Source organism: Rutilus rutilus (assembly GCF_951802725.1).
Source record: "Rutilus rutilus genome assembly, chromosome: 4".
Classification (NCBI taxonomy): Eukaryota; Metazoa; Chordata; class Actinopteri; order Cypriniformes; family Leuciscidae; genus Rutilus; species Rutilus rutilus.
The window spans coordinates 19752151-19776600 of record NC_140212.1 but is presented as its reverse complement, the minus strand read 5'-3'; the positions used below and the strand labels follow the sequence as shown (position 1 = coordinate 19776600).

General features: G+C 36.7%; 1 protein-coding gene across 1 annotated transcript; it reads left to right on the top strand.

Annotated features, from left to right (window-relative positions):
• The first annotated feature begins 1437 nt into the window (after positions 1-1437).
• slc6a1l (solute carrier family 6 member 1, like) lies at positions 1438-23482 on the top strand. Its single transcript, XM_084406427.1, has 15 exons — positions 1438-1736; positions 3174-3543; positions 5409-5540; positions 6827-6927; positions 8781-8890; positions 10001-10133; positions 11051-11185; positions 13298-13401; positions 13572-13696; positions 13916-14028; positions 16625-16756; positions 16869-16971; positions 17400-17500; positions 18919-19086; positions 20002-23482. The coding sequence occupies exons 2-15, from the start codon at positions 3306-3308 to the stop codon at positions 20104-20106; spliced, it is 1800 nt and encodes a 599-aa protein (XP_084262553.1). The 5' UTR covers positions 1438-1736; positions 3174-3305; the 3' UTR covers positions 20107-23482.
• The last annotated feature ends 968 nt before the right edge of the window (positions 23483-24450 follow it).

Sequence of the window (24450 nt, the reverse complement as noted above, 5' to 3'; positions counted from 1 at the left end):
CGTTTTCACAAACAAATTATGATTACAGGGGCAGATTATGGATTAATAAAGACTTGGTTTCACACGGCTCAAAACACTTTTTACCATAGTGCATGATTTGTAAACGAATATATTTTGGAGTTTGCATCACCTAACCAGCTCCATATCTTCAGTTTTACTGACTTATTAAGCTTGCTCAGTAGTTCAGTTGGTACAGAATTGTACTTATGATGCGAAGAGCTCGGGTACAAATCCCGTGAAAAACGAGTCACGATATAAGAGCTCAAAGTTAAAAAACAAGTTTAAATGCCATGGTTACGATTACATTTTTATGTCGCATTTGCTTTTGTTAACACTATCGGGTAGGTTTAGGGTATAATAATATAGTGTTGGTGTACGTTATTATGAAACGTGATGGAACATTAATCTTTTAGCTCCACACACCTGACATTTCAATTCAGAACTGCAGTGATACGTACAAACTCTGACGTAATAAAACATTGCCATATTCACGTTCATCTTTTCCGGAAAAAAAAACTAAATACGTTTTTAGCCAATCAGAGTTCTCTCTCTCACCGATGGGCCGACGCCGATTCTGCGTGTTAAATCGACCAAAAAATTAATAACAAACAGACGACGTCAGACTACAGCCAACGGTGCGGAACACACTGAAAAAACTAAGTCGGACTCAATAATGGCCTGACGTTACCCAACGGCCGACCATCAGCTTGGTGTGTCCCTGGCTATAGTAGAGACTAATTGGGACCGATGTGTTGCTACAGAAAACTATACTTTCACACCTTACTCAAAGACTCATCATCTTACTTTCAAATAAAAGAGTTCATTATCATTTGTACTCTGTAATCATGTGAGATTTAGTAGATGTAGATGCGCCTTATAACTCAATGTATTGCTATGTAATTACTATGTTATTACTACAACAGTACATAAAATCTTGGCAACAGAATTTCACATTATTGCCTTCATTCATATTTTATTTCACATCTTTAAGCAAACGTATCCTCATCTAACATATGGTCAGTTAAACTGTTGCATTACAGTATAGGCCTATCAAGCATTTATTGATTTTCAAATCTATTTTATTCACCTCAATATCTTTTACAAGCCAATTATAAATGTATCAGTCATAAATAGGAGCCTGGTATACATAGGAACTGATAAAGTCATGCCTTTGAGGTCATTTTTGGGAGACATCATGCTGTCTGTATTTTAGGCACTATGCCTGCTTCATTTTCAAATCCTTACAAGCTCTTTCAATGTTAGAACGGAGCACTTTTCTAAGGGGATATCCCATGGCAACCAGACTGGCACAAGAGTCGTTGCACACAAAAGCACACACTGATACACAACTAATACGCACACACACACACGCGCACAAAATATTGGATCACGGCAATCGACTCTTATTTGGTAGCCTCGGGCTCTCAGTGTGGTAAAGCGATAATCCTATCAAACAACAGGTCGAAGTTTATTATCTGCAGCTCAATACCAGCCACAGGAACACCAGGGCGTAGAGGGCCCCTCCAGATACATAGAGCGAGAGAGAGAAAGGGAAACTTTTTGCCCTAGCTGGGACATTGGGTCAGTTTCTTTTGGTTCTGTTGTGAATGAAGGCGCTGGGTAGTTGGTATAGTCCAACAGTTAAGATCTGTTAAGTCACTTGTGGATACGTTTGAGTTCACCTCTAGCTGGTGGCATCTCGACTCACCTGACTGCCGAATAAAGACGTCTCAGAGGTACGGTAATTTCCTTTCTTTATAGTGTGGTAAAAATTTAATGAGCTGGGAACTCTATTGTCTATTGATGTAAACCTTGATCAATACGTCTGTATTCAATTTCCTCTGAAGCTTGTAGCCCCTTAAAAGCCGTTAAAGGATGCAGAGGAAATGTTGGAGATTTTTCAAATACTCTGTGAGCCTGAAGCAAACTTGATTCACATTGAATTGCTTACTGTGAACTACCATGGTTTAATGATACTGTTTCCAGATGTATAATGACTGTTCTTTAAATGAAAACAATGAGGAATCTGAGGGTGATTTTGTTATGCATTGGCATGCAGGTTGGAGACTTTCAAGGTTTCAGTTAATCACAAATAAATGTTGATGAATTCAACACATCAGTAGGACATGGACAAGAATTAGTGTCTTCATTAAGTCAATCTGATAATCAGCACGTCTGTCAGGAAAGTTAATGATTCTCTTGAACTGCCCCGTCTGTAGAATGAAGGTGGTTTAATTGGATTTAAAGTGAAATTACAGGCTTGAGTAGAGCTAGGACAATTTATACAGATACTATATAAGTAAAACATATGCAAAAAACAAACAGACATGTCGTTTTAATTCTGTATCTTACTGTATATTGATCACAAAGCATAAGTTGACAGTATAAGACATTGTAAATATTAACCTATACACCACTATGGCCCTGTCACAAATGGCATACTTTATACAGTCTTGTGAACTTAAAATGGCTGCCGCGTGGGCATGTCCGTTAAGTCCATGAAACCATTTGAGTTCTGAGGTTTGAAACGAGCTCCGCAGCAGACTTCTTCCCGACAGTCAAAGCAGCGTTACGTCACGAAAGTGCGGACTCGGAGGAAGACCAAGAGTGTTTAGGGTGCCATTTGGGACAGGGCCTATGTAATCCTTGTACAAAATTATGAGCCTTTATTTTATTGTTTACATAAAAACATACATAGAACATTTTTCTACACTTTTACACTACTTTGCAGTATTTTTGTGAAAAATATTTCCCATACTTTTACAATAGTAATTTTTGACAACTGTCATCACAGTGAAGTATAGCATGATGATAATTGCAATGTAGACATGGATAATCATTGTGATTCCACAGCACAATGGTGCTTGTGCTGTGGAATCACAATGATTATCCATGTCTACATTACATCTCATACTGTGTATTTACACATTAATAGTGTGATAACATAACTAATAACATAATGTTATAACCCCAGTTGTTTATCAAATTCTATACTATAATTTAGTACACAATTACCACTTCCAGTTCTGATCAATGGTTTACTGCAGAAACAAATATCTAACCTGCACTGATTTAACAGTAAAATTCTAAAAGGAGTATTTACAGCAAGATATTACTGTTAAATATTTGTTCAATCTTTGCTTTTTTACACTGTGACATAATTTTTTTCCCAGAAATCCCATTCAAAGTGTTGTGTATGAATGAGCAAACATTCACAGTCAGTAGCCCTGCACTTGACAACTCAATAATACATTACTGGACTGAGGTGGATTATTATCTGACGGTGGTGTGACAGTGTTCCTGTGATGGGGAAGACTGGCCAGAGCACGGTGGACCTCAACTCACCCTCAGACGTGAAGCAGGCAATCCCGTTTGAGGACCTTCGTCACAACAGTGTTCCTGTAGAAGAGGAGAAGGAGAATAAAGTACCAGACAGAGGAGCGTGGAAGGGAAAATTTGACTTTCTGCTGTCCTGCGTTGGATATGCCATTGGGCTTGGAAATGTGTGGAGGTTCCCATATCTTTGCGGAAAGAATGGTGGAGGTAAGAGAAGACTGATAAAGCTATTACTGTTAAAGGAACACGCTGACTTTTTGGGACTTTAGCTTATTCACCGTATCCCCCAGAGTTAGATCAGTCCATACATACCCTTCTCATCTCCGTGCGTGCCGTAACTCTGTTTGCGCACCCACCGCTAGCCTAGCTTAGCACAAAGACTGGAGGTAAACGGCTCCAGCTAGCATACTGCTCCCAATAAGTGACAAAATAATGCCAACATTTTGCTATTGACATGTTGTGATTTGTATAGTCACAGCGTGTACAAATAACAAGGTCACATGAGACACAGCCATCTTCTAACTGTATACATACTGGGAACTATATTCTCAGATTCTTCTGCGGAGTGAGGTAGAGGAGCAGAGAGTTCGCTCAGAGTTGGAGTAAATCACTCCGCCCATGTAGCAGTGCTTCGTGGGCGCAGTGTCCCAAAAAGCCGTTTACCTCCAGTCTTTGTGCTAAGCTAGGCTAGCGGTGGGTGCGTCAGACAGAGTTACGGCACGCACGGAGATGAAAAATGTATGTATGGACTTATCTAACTCTGGAGGATACGGTGAATAAGCTAAAGTCCCAAAAAGTCGGTGTGTTCCTATAAGCTGCTGAGAAGATATGCCTGGTTGGATCACTACGCTTTCCAAGTTTTTGTTGTAGGTTTAGGGTTGGGGTTGGGGTTTGAATAACATTCTTGCCATTTAATCAAACATTTGCCTCTGATTTTAGGTGTAGTTAATGGTTAGTTTAGGTGTGGGATAGGAATAGGACTTAGTTTGACAAGAATATTGTGCCAGGGCCAAGAAATTTTGTTCTCATGACCCAGAAACAGCTTGAAGAAGCTAGATGGGCATGTGTAATTTTATATTTTAGAATATCAACCCAGTTTTTACTTCGGAAAAGACCAACGGTGTGTTTCCCAAAAGCATACCAACTATGGTTGCTAGTTCCGTTGTTAGTTGAATGTGTTTCCCAAAATCATAGTTCCAACAAACATTCGAAAACATTCATTGAAAACTGATTATAAACACAGTTTCTTGTTAGTATGACATGGACTTAGATCAAGCTCTTGAGCAAAGTAAGCAAGCTAATATGCAGTACAATCTATAGTTTGTAGTGCATATATAGTAAAATTCGTAAGTAGGAATAGTCCTCAGATGCCATATTCGTTACAGCAATAATCTGACATTTACTTGATTTCAAACAGATACATTAAGTTATTACTCCACTGCTTGTGTGATAATGCCGTTAATGCCAGTTATATATTGTTGAACCAATGTGGCTTGAACAATGGATGTGAGACAAACTGACTGCATGGATGATCACTAGCATATGTTACAGTTATGGTGCTGGTCCGTACCTTGGGACGTTGGTGTGCCTTGGTTCTTATCAGATTTCTTAACTAGCTTGACCGGCAAGACAACCAGCCATTCCAAGTGAAATGATTTCACAAGTTTCTACTATAGAGGATATAACCCATTGACTACTCTACCAAACATCCAAAAGGTGATTGACCAAATGGCACACAGAATCATGCTCCAATTATTTTTCTTTTCTTCTAGATGCTAATTTTGCATATAGAAACTCTAGTGAGGACACATTTGATGTGATTAAGAGTTTTGCACCATTAGGATTCTTGGTGGTATGTTTCAAAGGGGAAAATATAGATTAATCCCAAATTAATGTTTAATGGCAAACATGTTGAAGATTAGCAGACAGACTGTCGATTCATTAAGTGATAAGCTGCTTCCTCTCAAAAGCAGTTTATTTAGCGTACTGAAACATCTCCTCCATCCACTTCCATTAAAAAATGGCCTCTTGTCCTACCATTACAAGTGAATTTTGTATGACTTTGTCTTTAGGAGCTTTTCTCATCCCATACTTCACTACTCTGGTGTTTGCTGGTATCCCGCTCTTTCTGCTAGAGACATCATTAGGACAGTACACATCAGTAGGGGGACTGGGAGTATGGAAATTAATACCCATGATGAAAGGTGAGAAATATTTACACACACATTAGCTATTTGGGGAGTTCTTACTGAGTACCATTGCCTCACTGTATGTTTTGTACCATCATCAAATTACAATCTGTTTTAGCAGCCAGAATTTGTTATACATAATAACATTAAATCAATGTCTAGCGGTGGAACTACTTGTTTTTTCAACCAATGGCAGATGGGGTGTGTTTGAAACTTTTTTGAGTCAATGGTTTTGTAGTTATTTGGTGACTCTAACAGCGTAGACAGGACCTATTATGAACTTTTTCAGTCTTGATTTTGTTTTCTACTAGAATAGGTCTTCATGCATTAATTTTATTAAAAATTTTATTATATTTTTACATATTTTACATTATTGCAGCTCCTCTCTTCCCTGTAACGCTCTCTTTAGTTCTGAATCGGATGGATCAGTTGTGATTGGTCAACAGTTTCAAGAGTGTTTCGGAAAATTCACTCTCACAATAGTTTTAGCATGTTAATGGATACGACAATGTAAATGTATTTGGTATTGGCGACTAGATCGGATGAGCATGCTGTTGCTGAGCAGGAATGCCAATGATACACAGACAAGCTGCAGTGTACATTTAAGATATGCTGCTGCAGCATGAATAGGCATATATAAATCCTGAAGCAGATCTAGGCAGGTGGAGCTGGGGGAGGTAGAGGGTTCACAGAGGATATCTGATAGCGCACTGCAGGACCAGCTTACAGCAAGCACTGAACCAGACTATTTAAATTTTGAAAAAGCAAGCTCATTGGCTGCAGAATCTGCAAAGACCAATCAGATTTTGTCGTGGTATTGCTAGCAGATTGCATAGGACCCATCTGTTTTAGGAACTAAAGAACTTGTGGGATTTCTAAAGGTTTGATTCTCTCAAGTCTGCACTCAATGCAACTTTGATATCAAGAACACATCCAGGTACTTCCACGCATCCTCTGTTCTTGCATTCTCCAGTATTGGAATTGAACATCAATGGTACAAGAACGCAAGGACACAAGATCACATGAGAACGCATATTGAGAAACAGCCACTGGCTAAATTTCGAATAGCATACTAATCTTACCATTTCTGCAAACAGCAGTGATATTTAATTTAAAGATAGTGGCTACTATTTTCAGTTGTGTCTAGAATGTTCTGTGAAAGTCACATGCAACATTCATTCACTTTGTTTATCCTGCAAGGCTTCTACAATCTATGTGTCTTAGCATAATTTTTTTATTTTTTGGGGGGTTATTTGTGCTTCATCACCTGAGGTTTCACTTATAAGCTCCTCTTGTGTCAGGTGTGGGTCTGGCTGCTGTGGTTCTGTCCTTCTGGCTCAACATCTATTACATCATCATCATTGCTTGGGCTCTCTACTACCTCTTCAGCTCTTTCAAAGCAGTGAGTGTCTATCAAAAAGCACAAAGTCACCAATGTGCATTCTACTCTCTCTCTCTCTTTCTCTCTCAAAATCAAAATCAAAATGTATTTTGTCTACTATAATTTAAAAATGACTCATCAACTTTTTGCATGAGAATGTGGAGATTTTGTTTGTTATATGTTATCCTTTGATCTCTAAATAATCATTTGATTACTTAATGAAAAAAATGTTAGGCTATCACAATGATTTTTTAATTGCATTCATTGGTCAAATAGGTTTTGTGGTGTTAATTCTCACCATCCGTGTCTTTATCTGCTCCAGTGAATTGAGCTACACTTGCCTGGAATTTCTTGAAAGTCTTCTCAGAATTGTTCCTTCTTTCAAGTTCTCTCTTCCTCCCTTTTCTCTGTATCCCTCTCCGCCTCCTTGACCCCCTTAAGCTTTCTGTGGCTCTGTCTTTGCTCTAGAGAGTGTTTTAAAGGCTCCACAGAAATAATAACTGCCTCTGTTTTGTGGAAATCGAAGTGCAGTTTCTGCCATGGGAATAAGAGCTTGTCTCTAAAGCAGTGAAGAGGGAATCTGAAACAAAAAAGGCCTTTGTTTTGTGAATGCATTGTGCTGTTATTTTTTAATGCTTTTTATTTTCCATATATCAAATCAATCAAATCAAATCAAAGTTTATTTATAAAGCACAGTAAAAACAACAATAGTTGACCACTGTGCTGTACAATGTGCTGTACATATATATATATATGAAGAGTTCAGATGCAAAAGCCTCTAAGTGCCATCTGAAATCTTCTTCTAGAAGGATCATTTTTATCAAGCTCATATGTTTAAGTTCAGTAATTTCACTTAAATGACAATTAATAGGTAATTTTCATTGTCATTTAAGTGAAATTACTGAACTTAAATACACAAGCTTGATAAAAATGATCATTCTAGAAGAAGATTTCAGATGGCACTTAGAGGCTTTTGCATCTGAACTCTTCATATATATATATATATATATATATATATTTGAACAAATAATTTTTAAAACATTTGTCTGATGGACTGAAATGGAGTGGGGAAAGATCTTGTAGGCTTAGGACCGTAACCAGTCAGAACACATTCCATCTAGCAACAGCAAGAACACCTAAATGACCAAAATGGCATGTGACGATAATAAACTACTAAGCATAGCAACGCCCTGGTAACCACCTTAAACCCTAGCAACTGCATAGTAACCAAATAAACAACTTCAAAGAAGAACACTTAATTAGCATACTTTTCAGAAGATTATTATCTTATTACACAAATAATATAGGCTACTTTAAAAGAATATACTTAAGTGCAATCTCAGTGCAGTACTTTCATACACTTATTTGCATGTTAATTGCAACTAAATGGAAATTTAATTAGGTTTTGTATTAAATGCAATTAGCTGAACCGCTTATAGGATAATTATATATTTGTATATGTAATTTCATAATTACATCTGTTATCTTTGAAATATGGTTAAAGTGTGATGTCAAATGTACTAACAAGCATTTATGGTAACCCTTTAGTTTGACATCATTATTACAAAGTGAACATTTTAAAAATGTACGTAAATATGTTAAGAAACATGGTGTACTCTCATTAAATACACTTAAGTGGTCTTTTATTTATTTAATATTATATTATCTGCAAGTACAGTTTGTTAAATATTCTTTTCATTATTGAAGCACACTACAAGTGTGAACAGAACAGGTGCAGGAACTAATTAACAACCAGGAAAACTGACGATAACTGCAAACATAATAGAACATACATGTGACAACAATGAAGCACACTTTCCTTTCACAAGGGTATTCCAAATCTTTAACAATTTTAATACTCTCTCTCTCCTTAGGAGTTACCATGGCAAACTTGTGATCACCCTTGGAACACTGATCGCTGCTTTTCCAACTACAGTTTGATGGACACCACCAACCTGACCAGCGCCGTCACTGAGTTCTGGGAGTGAGTCAACACAATTGTGATTTCAACACTTTGGTGTTAACCCCCCCCCCCCCCCCCCCCCCCCCCCCCCCAAAAAAAAAAAACAGTTGTATTGTAAGCTAAAATCCTGTTGCACTGATCAAATAGATATTTCAGCCCGATCTCATCCCAAGGCGTTGACATTTCGTCTACATCCAACGCACATGGCACCCTTTAGCGTCAATATGAGACGCAGATAGATATGGGCCAGAAGGCGCCTCCTAGCGGTCTAACCCTAACCCTACCCCAGACCTAAACCTACCCATAACCGAACAAAGCTCTGTGCGTGTCATATTGACGCTAAAAGTTGCCATGTGCATTGGATGTAGACGAAATGTCAAAAGCGTCAGTATATGACGCCCTAGGATGAGAATGCGTTGGATATTTCCCTGTCTGAGCTGTGCTTAGTGGTTAGCACATGTGGTTAGACTTTTTCTGATTCCTTCAAGAATCATTTTCTTGTTTTGTTATCATTTACTTTCATCTGTGGAGCACAATAGTTGGAACAATGTTCACACTTCCCTTTTCTACATTATGAATAAGTCTTGACCACAGCACTCATAATCTCAAATTTGGTCTTGTACAAGAAGGCCTTTGCACAAATTTGATCGGTTATGTCATGCACAAGATTGAAATCAAGTTTGGAATCATTGACATCAAACCCTGACGTGTATGTTTGAATGTGCAAATGTGTTACCAACCCAATCTCACGGCAATTCGTACGCATTTTACGAGGTGGCTAATTCGTATGAATTCATATGACCTCACTCGTACGAATTCGTATGATTTTTGCTAAATCGTACAAATTTTACGAGTTGTCCAATTCGTATGAATTTGTACGAATGACCTACCCCTCACCCCGCCCCTAAACCTAACCATCACTGGGGTTCAGACAAATCGTACAAATTCGTACGAGTGAGGTTGTACGAATTTGTACAAATTAGCCACATCGTACTCACATCGAATTGGTCGTGAGATAGCATTGGTTATACTGTTTCTTTACTCATTTCTTTCTTTCCCGTCCAAAACATTGACCAACAAAAGCATAATCATGTTTAATGCCTAACTAACAGATATTTGTTAACTCTATAGGAGGAACATGCATCAGTTAACAAATGGTTTGGAGGAACCAGGGGAATTGCGCTGGCCGTTGGTTGGAACTTTGGCGTTGTCTTGGATTCTTGTTTATTTCTCAATCTGGAAAGGAGTGGAGTGGACGGGGAAGGTGTGCTATCATTTCTATTCCTCATACGACAACCCAGAATGTTGTATTTCCTATTTCTTACCTATCCTCACCCCCTTTGTGCATACTTGCCTTCTCTTTTATCTCATTTATTCACAGGCTTGCTTTTGTTTTCTTCTTGTTTTTTTCCATTTCAGGGCAAGCTTTATCGATAAGAGGTTGATTTTTCAAAGCCCAGTTGACTTCATGAAGTTATAAATCATGTTTTATGTATTGTGTTGTTTCTTTCTACAAATCCACAGGAGAACAAAAAAAAAAAAAAAACAAGTCTTGGAAGCATTTGATGAGAAACCTTTGAGTTCAGATCTTTAACTTTAAATTGCCGACTTTGGCAAATCTGAGCACAGTTTTGCGATCTCTTCAGAACTGTTTTTCCCCTTAGGAAAAAGAAGCAGGAAACTCAACTGTGGAAGCTCAGTTCGATCTCATTACTTTCTCGATATACATAATGTATTTATTTAGCATATTATACATTCTTGTTGTCCAAGTCCATTTTTTGACATAAGTGTTGCAGAAATTGCACAGTTTAAGCACTATGATGAGTAGCCGACGGACATGTCTTAAATTGTAAGCCATTTTAATTATTTATTTATTTTCCTGGAGAGAAGGGAAAATGGCTCTCTTTATCTGCCCTTTCTCTGAGGATAATTGAATTTTAATGTGATCTCTGCTCTGGGGAAGAAGACATACATTTTCCGAAACTCTATAACCTTGATGGACATCACTAATTAAGGACAATCATTATCCTACACAGCAAAAACACGTTCCTACCAATCATCAAACAGAAGCCAGAGAAAGCATTACACTAACATATTAATAATGTTGTCCTCTACACCTACTTTAAAATGATTCACTCTGTAACCCTCTCTCTCTTTTCATTTATCTCTCGGCCTCCTCAGGTGGTGTATTTCTCAGCCACATATCCCTACTTCATGCTCTTTATTCTGTTTTTCCGTGGAGTCACTCTCCCTGGGGCGATAGATGGCGTTCGCTTTTATATCACCCCAGACTTCAAAAAGCTTTTAAAATCTGAGGTAAAAATCCTGAAATGTATTTTATATTTTGAATGATATTTGATAGTATGAAATCTTGAATTTGAGAACTTAAAACACATGTACATAATTTCAGAACATTCATGTTTGAAAGTGCTGGGGAATAACATTTGTGACCCTGGACCACAAAACCAGTCACATGGGTCAATTTTTTGAAATTGAGATTTATACATCATCTGAAATCTGAATAAATAAGCTTTCCATTGATGCTATGGTTGGCCGAGAAACAACAATTGAAAATCTGGAATCTGAGGGTGCAAAAAAATCGAAACATTGAGAAAATCGCCTTTAAAGTAAGATTCACTCACAAAAATAAATGTTTTATATATCTATGGTAGGAAATTTACAAAATATCTTCTTGGAACATGATCTTTACTTAATATCCTAATGATTTTTGGCATAAAAGATAAAACGATAATTTTGACCCATACAATGTATTGTTGGCTATTGCCACAAATATACCCATGCGACTTGTGACTGATTTTGTGATCCAGGGTCACATTTTTCAGCGGATTGACAGCTGATTTCACAGGACCACGCTCATATTCGTAGATATTCACATTTTTCATCAATGATAGTTGTACAATATTGACATTAAGGTCATCTAAAACATAAACCCCTTTGTGTTTTCACACCCTTGTGGAAAACACTTTTGAGTATGATAATAAAATAAATAATTATGGAAATGATATGAAATATTAGAGAAGAGTAGTTTATTTAAAATTATATATTTTAAATAGTATATTTAAAAGAACATTACCTGAATGTGAACTGAATGTAATGTTAATTGTATGTTAGTTGTTCTGCTGAATGTACTAACAAGCATTTATGGTAAACTGAAACATAATGTCATTACTATTCAACTATACAAAATATTTTTGTAGTTACATTTGTAATGATAAATTTGCAATTTAGTACATTTAAAACATATAAACTTTAAATGTAATATTGGATAACACTGTTAAAGTACTTTGCATGTGCTTTAGTATGTTCATCAATTTATTTTTCAACTTATTTTTAAAGCACATGCAATATAATGATTTAAAATGTGATAAGCATCTTAACATTATAACAAAAGTGAACTTGCAAAGAAACATATCCATGAAACTGTACCCTCTTTACACTTAAATGGCCTTTTATTTGATTCATATTATGAAGTTACAAGTACATATTCAATTTTCAATACACAGATTCTGAGCCAATAACCACATGTGATAGAATGAATCTTTTATTATTAACTATTAGATAGACTAATATAGCCTGCACTTCATAATAAGCTGACACAGTATTTGAGAATGTGTTTATTTTGACTATCAATAGTTTGCACACCTTACTATTTTTCATTTACTGTAACCACTGTTTCAATTATACAGTGTGGGTGTTATGAAGGTAATCAGCCTTTTTGCATTTCTAGATTAATTCAATGTTTTAAATTTTATAACATACTCACTGTTAATATTTGAGACATATTTAAAGCTTTAGGATAAGCATTTTTCTGAGTAAGTGAGCAAAACCAAAATGTTTTAACTGACCATACTCTAGACTTTAGACTTTAACTGTTACTGTCCGTAAATTTCACAGACAAGCGTTTGCTCTTTTCTGTGTCCATGGAGGATGCCATTTTAGAGTTTATTGATAGCTTCAGTATTTTACAGACATTATTATTCAAAGATATGGTATCCTCAATATTTCTGTTCTCTCTTATCTTGCAACATGCCAAGCTTTACTTTAAGAAGAGCTTAAGTAGTTTACCGAAATCTTCAAGTTGGCTAAATCATAAATCAAATGCATGTAACTAACAAAAAAATGGTAATATGCACTGACCAACCTGATCTCACGGGAAAACGTACAAATTCTACGAGGTGGCTAAATCGTACGAATTCATACGACCTCACTCGTACGATTTTTGCAAAATCGTACATATTTTACCCCTGACCCCGCCCCTAAACCTACCCATCACGTGGGTTTAGACAAATCGTACGAATTAGCCAACTTTTTATCATTCGTACGGATTCGTACGAATTGGTCGTGAGATAGTGTAGGCACTGACAGTTCTGATCCTATCAATATTTCTCATTTTGCATTTCTTCTCAGGTGTGGTTGGATGCTGCCACTCAGATCTTCTTCTCGTATGGTTTGGGTTTAGGTTCTCTCATTGCTCTGGGAAGTTACAACTCCTTCAACAATAATGTCTACAAGTAAGAAATACTAGTCTCTGTCCAGATGTTCAGACATTATGTACATGTGGTGTGTACTTGTCATGCAATCTGATGTGCAGAATTACCTTTTCTCTGAAATTATATTCAGTTTGTGGTGTACAATTTTTTCACTTTTGATTCAATTGACCTGATTGTTGTTCCATCTATAGGGATTCTATCATTGTGTGCTGTATAAACTCCTGCACCAGTATGTTTGCTGGGATCGTCATATTTTCCATTGTGGGCTTTATGTCGCACATCACAAAGAGACCCATTGAAGAACTGGCTGCTTCAGGTCATTATGTCTCTTATACATTTACAAATTCCATTATTGCAAACTTTAGCAACTTAACTCAACCTAACTATAGCATATTTTTAAAAAGAGTAGTTATTACAGAACATTGTATTTAAAGCAATCATGACTTGATTTGGCATGAACATGACATGCTTTTATTTGTTGTTGTAAAGTTTGAAATGGTGAAATTAGACTTATATTTATACTTATGATGTTCAGGTCCTGGTTTGGCATTTCTGGCCTATCCGCAAGCAGTCACACAGCTTCCCATGTCTTCACTCTGGTCTATTCTCTTCTTCTCAATGCTCATGATGCTGGGATTGGACAGTCAGGTACTAGACACACACACACGTGTATTCTATTTGTAATTTATTTGACAAATCAAAATCATTCATTATTTGTAGTAGTCAACATTATTCCACAGACACTATATATGGCATTATTTTAAGATTTACTGAACCCACAATACTCCTGTAATGGTACTACATTTAGCAGCATCGCACGCACCATTATTCTTCTATAGACTTCAGAGCTTAATGATTTTTTTATTATTCAAATTAAATAATTTACATATAATTCATGTGGTGTTATTTTAGTTTTGTTGTGTTAGGTTGTGTGACAGTTATGCCAGTCAAGTCAAGTCATTTTCATTTATATAGCGCTTTTAACAATGTAGATTGTCTCAAAGCAGCTTTACAGAGATAAATGTATAATTTAACGTAAGATTGTTTTGGCTTTATAGCGGTTCTTTAATAAAGTTATTTTCCAGCTAAAGTTAGTTTTGATTGATTCGCTTCCGTCGCAACGATCATTTGTTTTTAAATTAGGGCCGCCAAGACGACACCATTCTCTCTACACAGACTTTAAACGCGAACCTGTGAGAAACGCTGATGGCGTTCAGATGCGCATTAAGAACGGGTTCTATAGTTATGTGCGTTTGAATATATGTGTGCAGGTTTGGAATTCCCTACAAACCAAACCTAAACAAATTACTGGTGTTTCCTTATAGTTTTGATTCAGAATTTTATTTTATTTTATCAATTCGGGGTAGATACGCAAATTGAGTTTTCCCGATGACGCTTTATCTGTAGAGTGGGAAAGGGATCCTCCATAGGGAGAGACTAGTTGGCACTTCAGCACTGCGTTGACATCGGGTCCAGGCGAAGGTCCTTCATCAGATCTGGAAACGGCCTGGATCCGGCAGGCTGCGGGAAAACCTTGGGATAAACAAAGACACTAAAATTAGCGTAGATGCCATTCTTCTCATGATGTAACAAGTACATCAGGATTTATGGGAAGTGTTCCCGGTTCCAGCTGACCTAATCTATGCAGCCTAATATTGAATTATAGAAGTCTATAATGTATTATGTGAACGCTATGTCAAAGAGATGTGTCTTTAATCTAGATTTGAACTGACAGAGTGTGTCTGCTTCCCGGACAATGGTAGGAAGGCTGTTCCAAAGTTTTGGTGCTAAATAGGAAAAGGATCTACCGCCAGCAGTCGATTTAGATATTCTAGGTATTATCAACTGGCCGGAATTTTGAGATCGCAATAGACGTGAAGGAGTATAATGCGTTAAGAGCTCGCTCAAGTACTGCGGAGCTAAACCATTTAGTGCTTTGTAAGTAATCAGCAATATTTTAAAATTGATGCGATGTTTAATAGGGAGCCAGTGCAGTTTTGACAGAACCGGGCTAATATGGTCATACTTCCTGGTTCTGGTAAGAACTCGAGCTGCTGCGTTTTGAACTAGCTGTAGTTTGTTTATTAAGCGTGCAGGGCAACCACCCAGTAGAGCATTACAATAATCTAGCCTTGAGGTCATGAACGCATGAACTAATTGTTCCGCATTTGTCAATGAGAGCATATGGCGTAATTTAGATATATTTTTAAGATGGAAAAATGCGGTTTTACAGATACTAGACACGTGACTTTCAAATGAAAGATTGGTATCAAAGAGCACACCCAGGTTCCTAACCGACGACGAAGACTTAACAGAGCAGCCATCAAGTGTTAGACAGTATTCTAGGTTATTACGTGAGGAAGTTTTTTGTCCAATAATTAGAATCTCTGTTTTTTCTGAATTTAGAAGTAGGAAATTACGAGTCATCCAATTTTTTATATCAGCTATGCATTCTGTTAATTTAGTGAATTGGTGTGACAGAACTGATCACAAGAGAATTCAGCACATACAATTTAGTCTCTTCACATAGCCATTTTAGCTATTGTTAGAGAACATATAGAAACAAAATATAGCAACAGTTATTTTTTTATGTTTACTTTCTATTAAGTAACTGCTGCAACACTATAGGCATTGACTCTTTGAAACTTAAAAACAAACTTAAACAATTTTATCATACAAATCTTACTTGAAAATATGAATAATAAATAATTAATAAATATTTAGTTTTAGAGTTATTTTGGGCCAAATTTTGAAACTCATTCATTTACAAAAAAAAAAAAAAAAAAAAAGGTAACAAAAAGCATACAATTTTAAAGTTACTCCAAAGCTTTGCTGCAGAAATTCAGTCTGGTATACTATACTTGTTTCTATTTCCTAAACTGTAAAAAAAATTTATGATCAATAAGTTATGATAACATATGTTTTTTACATTGCTTTAACTTGTTAAAACGTTTTTAAAGTCTTTTTTTTTTTTTTTTTTTTTGTTGAAATGACTTAAACATCCAAGGTGATTGTACTTAAAAACTTAAGGCAGCAACTTTTGTTTACAGTGTAGTTTTAAAATAACTAACTACTAAAAATGCTAGTAATTTAATATATTATGTTGATGTGTGAAGTGGAATTGCTCAAACATGGTTTCCAATACGTTTTTATAAAAGTCTCCAGCGGTCAACCGTCATGAAAGCACTGTTTCAGTGAATGACGTGAGTATAATAATGTGTACATGCACACTTGTTTCACACAGTTTTGTACAGTGGAAGGCTTCATAACCGCTCTAATGGACGAATATCCCACAGTCCTGAGGAAGAGAAAGAAAGTCTTCATCCTCATTGTCTGCATTGTATCCTTCATGATCGGCTTCTCCAACATCACCCAGGTAAAGATGACTGCCTGAAAACTTCCGTTTTATTAGATTTATAACTGTCTGTTCTCTTCAGCGTCAGACAGTAAGTTATGATCTTATAGTAATGTGTGTGCTCTTTTTTTAGGGCGGCTTATACGTGTTCAAATTGTTTGACTACTACTCGGCCAGTGGAATGTGTCTTCTGTTCTTGATCTTCTTTGAGACAACCGCCATTTCTTGGTTTTACGGTACATCTCCTAATATAAACTTAGACTAGACTACACAGGGTTGAGACATTTTTAGTTTGACAAATATATGTGAATATATAGATATATATGTGAATGTGATCGAAAGTTTCTTAAAAATGAACAGTTCAAGCTAACCTCTGTACAAGGTTAAATAGTTAAATGGCTGTGCCCGCAAAATTTCACCAAAATTCTGCTAATTTGGTATGAGAAGTCTTACAGAAACAGTATGTGTACTTTAATTGTTAAAATTTTCTGTATGAAGTTATATATTTTGATGTATTAATTTCCATTGGAAGTGCATTATTATTTAAATATGAGGGAGTTATATGAAAGTTAATAGGCTACATGTAGGTCCCTGAACCCGTGTGTGTGTGTGTGTGTGTGTGTGTGTGTGTGTGTGTATGTATGTATCTCTTCTCTCTCTCTAGGCGCAGAGAAATTTTATAAAAATATTGAAGAAATGATTGGTTATCGGCCTTGTGGCTTTTGGAAACAATGCTGGATGTACTTTACTCCAACAATTTGTTTGGTAAGTATATCACTTGCAACTTGCAACATCTTTGATATGTTTTCAAAGTTGAACTACTTTAAACTAGACAGGGTTGCATTTGAAAGATGCGTTCACACTTGTAGTTCGGTTCACTTGGTTCTTTTGGTCCGGACCAAAAAAATAAATAAAAAATAATTTAGTCCTGGTTTGCACAATTTTTAACACCAAAATATATAAAACTACACACACACATGTTGCTTGTCGAACGTATATAACAATATTATGTGCGTACATATGATGGTATATGGTGGAGCTGACAACTTGTAAAAAACAGGTATGCTTGAGCATTCTGTCCTTTTTAGTAGAGGTCGAGCAATAGTGGATTTTACCAATGCCGATAACCGATTAATCAACCAATTATTTTAAATGGATAATGAATAAAACCACCATAACATATAAAATAGTGCTGAGCTTTATGTCACTAGCTTTAAATATGCAACTTCGCTTGGAGAACGAATGCATAAAAGCAACCAACAGGATGTAAATCAATGCAAATAGATGCTAACAATCATGACAGTAAACATTTGGGTTGGGCTTGTGTGTGTTTTTGTCACATTGCTTTAACCGCTTATGATACTAATGTTAGCGTCCTCTCAGCCTCGACGACAAACATGCTGCTGTTCTACACTAAATGCAGCATCTAGTCAACAAATTAATTACTTCATAATGATATGAAAACGTACTGTAGTGTACTGTATACATACCGTTTCGTTGTCTGTTTTAAATCCACATCTGAAATGTGCCGCTCTATGCAGTGTGCTGCCTCACATGTCAAAACAAACTCCTGGAAGCGTCAGTGCTAGTTTTTATTTCGCCTCTAGAGGCCGCTCTCGTACTGTATAATGATATTGGGTCCTTCTCAGCTGATCCAGCAACAGATGCAACCCTGAAAAAGCATCGGTATAGATTTTTTCTGATAACTGATTGCACCAGCAATCGGTTATCTGTGCCGTAATCGAGTGTAATCGGTAATCGTTATCTGTTAATCGGCAAAACCGAATAATCAGTTGACCTCTACTTTTTAGGGTTGCATCTTGTGACTTCATGTCCTGTTTTTGGTTCGTTGACCTGTCTTTGGTTCGTGTTGCGTTCATATTTCATTCGAACCGCACCAGAGTTCGTTTAAAAGCGGACCGAGACTCTGGGTTCACTTGTTTGGTGCGCACCAGGTTTACCAGGATGGTAGCGTTCACACTTGAACCGCATTAACAGAGCAATCGGACCATGGCTCTTTTTAATCGAACCAAACATGCCAAGTGTGAACACATCCTATGAATTAAATCACTTTTATCCTTTCATTCAACTGTATGGTGAATTAAGTAATTGGTTATCCAGTTAAACACTCATGTCCTTAATGAACTGAGGATTGATTTGTCTTATGTGTTTCCTGATTGTAGGGTGTTTTCACATTCAGTGCCATAGAAATGACTCCTCTGACATTAGGGAAGTATGTGTACCCGGCCTGGGGTCAGGGCATCGGCTGGCTAATGTCGCTTTCTTCCATGATTCTTATACCCGGATATATCATCTATATGTTCATCACTACCAAAGGCAGCATCCGACAGGCAAGACCTCTGATGGATTTAGTGCACTCTCAGATAAATATTATAAAACTTGTACCTTTTGGGGTACAACAGCCTGTCACTTGGGCAATACCCATAAAGGGACATCTTTGTACGTTATTTAGCCATACAAGTTAATTGTAGTGCCTTAAGGCTACATACAGTACTTTTAGGGGTTGATAAGGTATAAAGTTGTCCTTTTAAGGGTACTGCCCCAGTGACAAACTGCTGTACCCCTAAAAGTAATAACTAAAAGTTATTTTTTCTGACAGTTTGTTTCTGGCCTAACAATTTTCACATTTTGTCACAGTTGCCTCTTTGCCAACGGCTTCCAAATGTACTTCCTTCCCTATAAACCCCCTTCCTTCCCATCTTCCTTCTGAATTCAAAACATCCTTCATTTTGATCTCACAAACTTCCTTCCTTTCAAACAGGGTAACAAGTTCTGAACTTCCAAATGTACTTTCTTTTTTATAAACTCCTTTCCCTACTTCCTTCAAATCTTCCTTCCTTCGTTCCAAGCAAACACACCTCTGAATAATTAAAAATACATCCTTCATTCTGTTCTTCCTTCCTTCAGAATAAACTTGCAGTCAAACCTTTGAAAGTCCTTTCCTTTCAAACTTCCCTTCTGAACAAACAAACTTCCGAACTTCCAAATATACTCCCACATGAACTTCCTTTCAACTAAACCTCTTTCCTCCCTTCTTTCATTCTTCCTCCTGAACAAACTTGCAAACAAACCTACTTCACTCTGGATGTATTTTTTCCAAATTTGCATACTTCCTTCATTTGGAAATTCCAAATGTACTTTCTTCTAAATTTCCTTCCTTTCAACAATTTCTCTCTCTCTCTCTCTCTCTTTTATTCTGTAGTAAAGTACAATAATTGTCATTGGTAATTATTTTTCCCTCTCAGCGCTGGCACAAGATGACCAAACCCAGAGAGGTCACAATTTCGGATGCCAATGATCTCACACAACAACCCTCACGGACAGGAAGTATGGATGAAGCTTCGGTCTGACATCATTTCCTCTTTCCTGTACAATGGCCATTAAACCAATGGCAAAATAACTATTCCTCCATTCCATTCTTTTTTTTTTCTGTTGGAGAATCTACAGCAGATTGAAGTGGATTACGCACGTTCATCTGTTTTCTTGCATTTCTTTCTCTACATCCCTCTCTGATGTTGCATCACGTAATATGAGAGGGGGGGGGGGGGGGGGGCTGCAGTCTGTCAAGTCAAGTCAAGTCACCTTTATTTATATGGCGCTTTTTACAATACAGATTGTATCAAAGCAGCTTCACAGTGATAACATGAAAATAATACAACAAAGTTTGTTTCTAGAAGAAAATTGCGTCATCGTCCACCAGATCAGTAATATTGTTGAATATTAAATGTCCCCAACTAAGCAAGCCAAAAGCCAAGGCAACAGTGGCAAGGAACCAAAACTCCATCAAGGTGACAGAATGGAGAAAAAAAACCTTGGGAGAAACCAGGCTCAGTCGGGGGCCAGTTCTCCTCTGGCCAACAAGCGAAAAGTGTATGATTATGATCCAGGCAGCATTACAGGTCAGTAGTCAGATTGGATCAGAACATTCAGAATATTAGTCAGAATATAGTCTGTCTTGAGAGGAGAAATAAATTTCAGTGACTCTCAGTATAAAGCTAGAAATAATCCAGGCAGTTGATAGGCCACTGGAAGGCCTACGTAACCGTTGCATTCCTGTGTAATATACAATTTCTCATAGTGTTTACTGTACCTCAAGTTGGTGAGTGAATGCATGTGTTTAGAGCTCTGTTTCTCTTGGTTTCAGCATATATGGTAATATTATAGTGGCTCAAAAGCCATGCATGATTATTCTTGTTACAATGTATTGAACTAAATTAACTACAGGAAATCCATTTGTATTTTTGAAAGACCTGGAATGACAGAATGAAATTGACACAAGGTAGTTGACACAACACATGTACACTAACAGTTTTTCTTTTTAAATCAACATAAAGATTTTAGGTTCAAAATTGAATGTATAAGGGAGAGTGTATAGGTCCCGTAACTGTCCACCATTTATTTTTCACCATTTTAATTACTTTTTGCCTTTACAAGCTCATTTTATATGGCCTTGCAGTGTGCCAAATATTGCAGTACAATTAGTCCCTCAATTAATATGAGGTGATAAAGGCTGCATGCATAATAATAATAATAATTAGAAAAGCATTAGCAAACTAGTAAAATAGATTCAGATGGAGGTTTGTATGTCATACTGCAAGAAATGTAAACTTCACAAAAGTATAAGGTTAAGGTGTAATGAAACCTAAATGAGATATCATATAAAACAGACTGAAAATCTAGAATCTTGAAAAACTTAACTCAAAAAAGTTGTGTAAATTAGTTTTGTTTGCAACGTATTGATTTGCTCATGTGAAAAAGTCATTTTCTCATCTGATTTATTATTAAAACTGCTCCTTAAACAGGTTTGACATCATAAAATGTATTTTCTGTGAATCTCGAAGACTTTCTGGGTTTCTATTTTTTTTTTTTTTTTTGGCATCATTCGTTATGATGGCAATATTGTTTTAATCAAATGGAAAACAAAAAGATTGTGTAAACCATGCATTGTTTTCAATAATTTCAGCATTTACATTACAGCATTCATGTTAAAGTCATGCTAATGAACATACTTCATATAACTTTTTTTTTCTGAGCATGCTTGTAAATACATCAGGATTATTAGTATTGTATCTAATTCCTATTTACATATAATATGTGTAACATACACTGTAATAGACAATATTTTTAAAGTAGACAACATTCAATTTGAAATAATGCAAATAAGGCTATGAGAGTCCTATCTGTAAAATCCATTTAACTGTTAATCATTTAAGCTACGTTAACACAACAATAATGTACTAAAAATGGAAAAGTTTGCCTTTGCAGCCGACAACGTTGTCAAAACAATCCCCGTTCACTCAGATCCACAAAAACAACTAAACACGCTATATTATGTGTAACGGAAGCAAGCTAATAGTTGTGCATGTAAACCTCACTCTCCTGGCCTCAAGAGGCGCACTAGTGACTGAAACTAGAGACTGGTCTTTAGCGTGCCCACTTCCCATGCTGGAGACACCGGTTCAAATCCCGATCGGAGTGGGTCCAGTAGGACCGGTTACATTTGGTGCCGTGACCCGGATGGGAGTGAGGTTTAGGGGGTTGAGTGTAACAGAAACAAACTAGTAAGAGCTGTGCGAGTAAACCTCACTCCCCAGGCCTTAAGTGGCGTGTTAGCGACCTTAGCATGCGGTCCTGACGTATTTCCCGTTGAAACAGGAAGTTTGGGTGGGACATATCGAAGGGCTCAAGCTTTCATAGACATGAACTAAAACATTGATTTCATGGAGTCTTTAACATCGTACAGCATATTGAATTTATTCAATATAGTCTCTTTTTCATTTTACGTCAAATTAAATGGGCCTATGCCATGTGCTCTGATCAAGGTCTATGTGAAGTGTTACCAAAGCTACAAAGATAACTTTTATTGTGATGATTGTATTTGTTTTTATCCTCACAAAATAATTTGTTGATTAGTTTCAAATTCTATAAAGGCAAAAACAGTTAGTGATTAATAAAAAACATTTTTTTTTTTAAAACATCAGAAAATTAAACAATAAGAATGTCTTGAGAGGAACTATGGTCTTTATTTCTCGCATACTTTGACATACACTAACAATCCAGTAGAGCAAAGCAGCAGTATTGAAGCCAAAACCAATATGCACAGTGATATTTTAGCAGCAGTTCTGACAGGAAAAATAGATATTATTAGTTTGCTGACCTCTGACCTGTGTTGATCCATGGCTCTGCATTACAGTTGCAAAAAGGCGCCATCATTCACTGATACAACAAACCACTCATGTCAGTCTGAAATGGACAGTAAAGAAATAACCAGACCACACATGTAGGCCTGGAATAGACAGAAAACATGTTTAATAGAATGTAAATCTATCATATAGGCAGAGTAAAACACACAATTGTATAATGGGCCTTTCAAACGCACTTTTAAATAACTTGCTAACTCACAATAACTTGCTGTCAAAAGTAGTGCTAATAAACGTTGATGCTATGCTGTCTTCAAGTTCTCCAGGGATGTTTTAATGAGTTGTGAAATCATCAGTAAAACATGATGTGTGTTCAAGTGATCTTGTTTGGAATAAAATGTGCGCTTTAAGCATTTATTTTTTCTTCCTGTCTTTACTTCCGAACAAAAACAGTTAGCTTTTTAGCTCTACTGCTACAAAACAAAAGGATGCACATTAGCGTATAGTTAATGCCTCATCTATGTATTTTATAATTCTTGTGCTGCCCCAAAGAATGATGAGAAACATGGTTTTATCACACAAGAATGTCTCTTCAATAATAATAAAACAGCTAAATGAGTAGTTAACATACAAGCTAATGATGATTACGACATCATGGTGTCTCTCGAGTGCAGTCATCTCAAAAATACCATCATTCTGGTATGACTTGAAGGCTGCATTGCACACCAGTGTAATAGCCCTTCTGCAGGCTAAACCAAGGTTAGCATTAGCATCATAGCCTTTGGTTGTGTGAAGGCTTTAATTCAACACTCATGTGTTGGGTTAGATCACATCTTATTTGCTAGCCAGGGCACATTCGCTCAAGCATAATAAACTCCTCAAAACCGGGGTCATGCACAATTCATCTGGCTCCCTGTTTCCATCACCTCCACGCCAACTCCCTCAGGGGCGAAATGCAAGGCTACGAAGAGAGAAAGACAAAAAGTGAACTCCTGTCACTCAGTATTACTTAGAAAGGAAACCATTCACCATTTTTCAAGCAGGTTGTGCCATTCTCCAACACACTTATTTTCCAGACAAAGCTGCTGTTGAAATGTTTGATCAATCTGCATGACAGCTGTTTGTTACTCTAAGGCTGGATCTGTGAAGTATTCTGTCATTATTTACACACCCTCATGTTGTTCCAAACTATTATTTTGTATGCAGGAAGTATTTTGAAGAATATTCACATCGCTTTTTCCCATACAATAGTGACATCTATGAATCCAACAAAGGCTCATTGGAAATGTATGCTTGTATGTTGAAATGACCACTAGTGGCAATAAAACACAACTTTTATTCCTTTTTCACAAAAACTTGCTTGTTTGCTCAGCGTTGCACACTTGCGATGCGTGAAACACAAGTCATGACACTCGACAAAAGAGATCAAAGAACTGTAGAAGCAAGATAAAATGGCGTAAAATTCAGGAAACGCGTTTTATCTCTTCTGTTAACACTATCGGTTAGGTTTAGGGTATGGTTTAAAGGGATAGTTCACTTTGAAATTAATTTTTG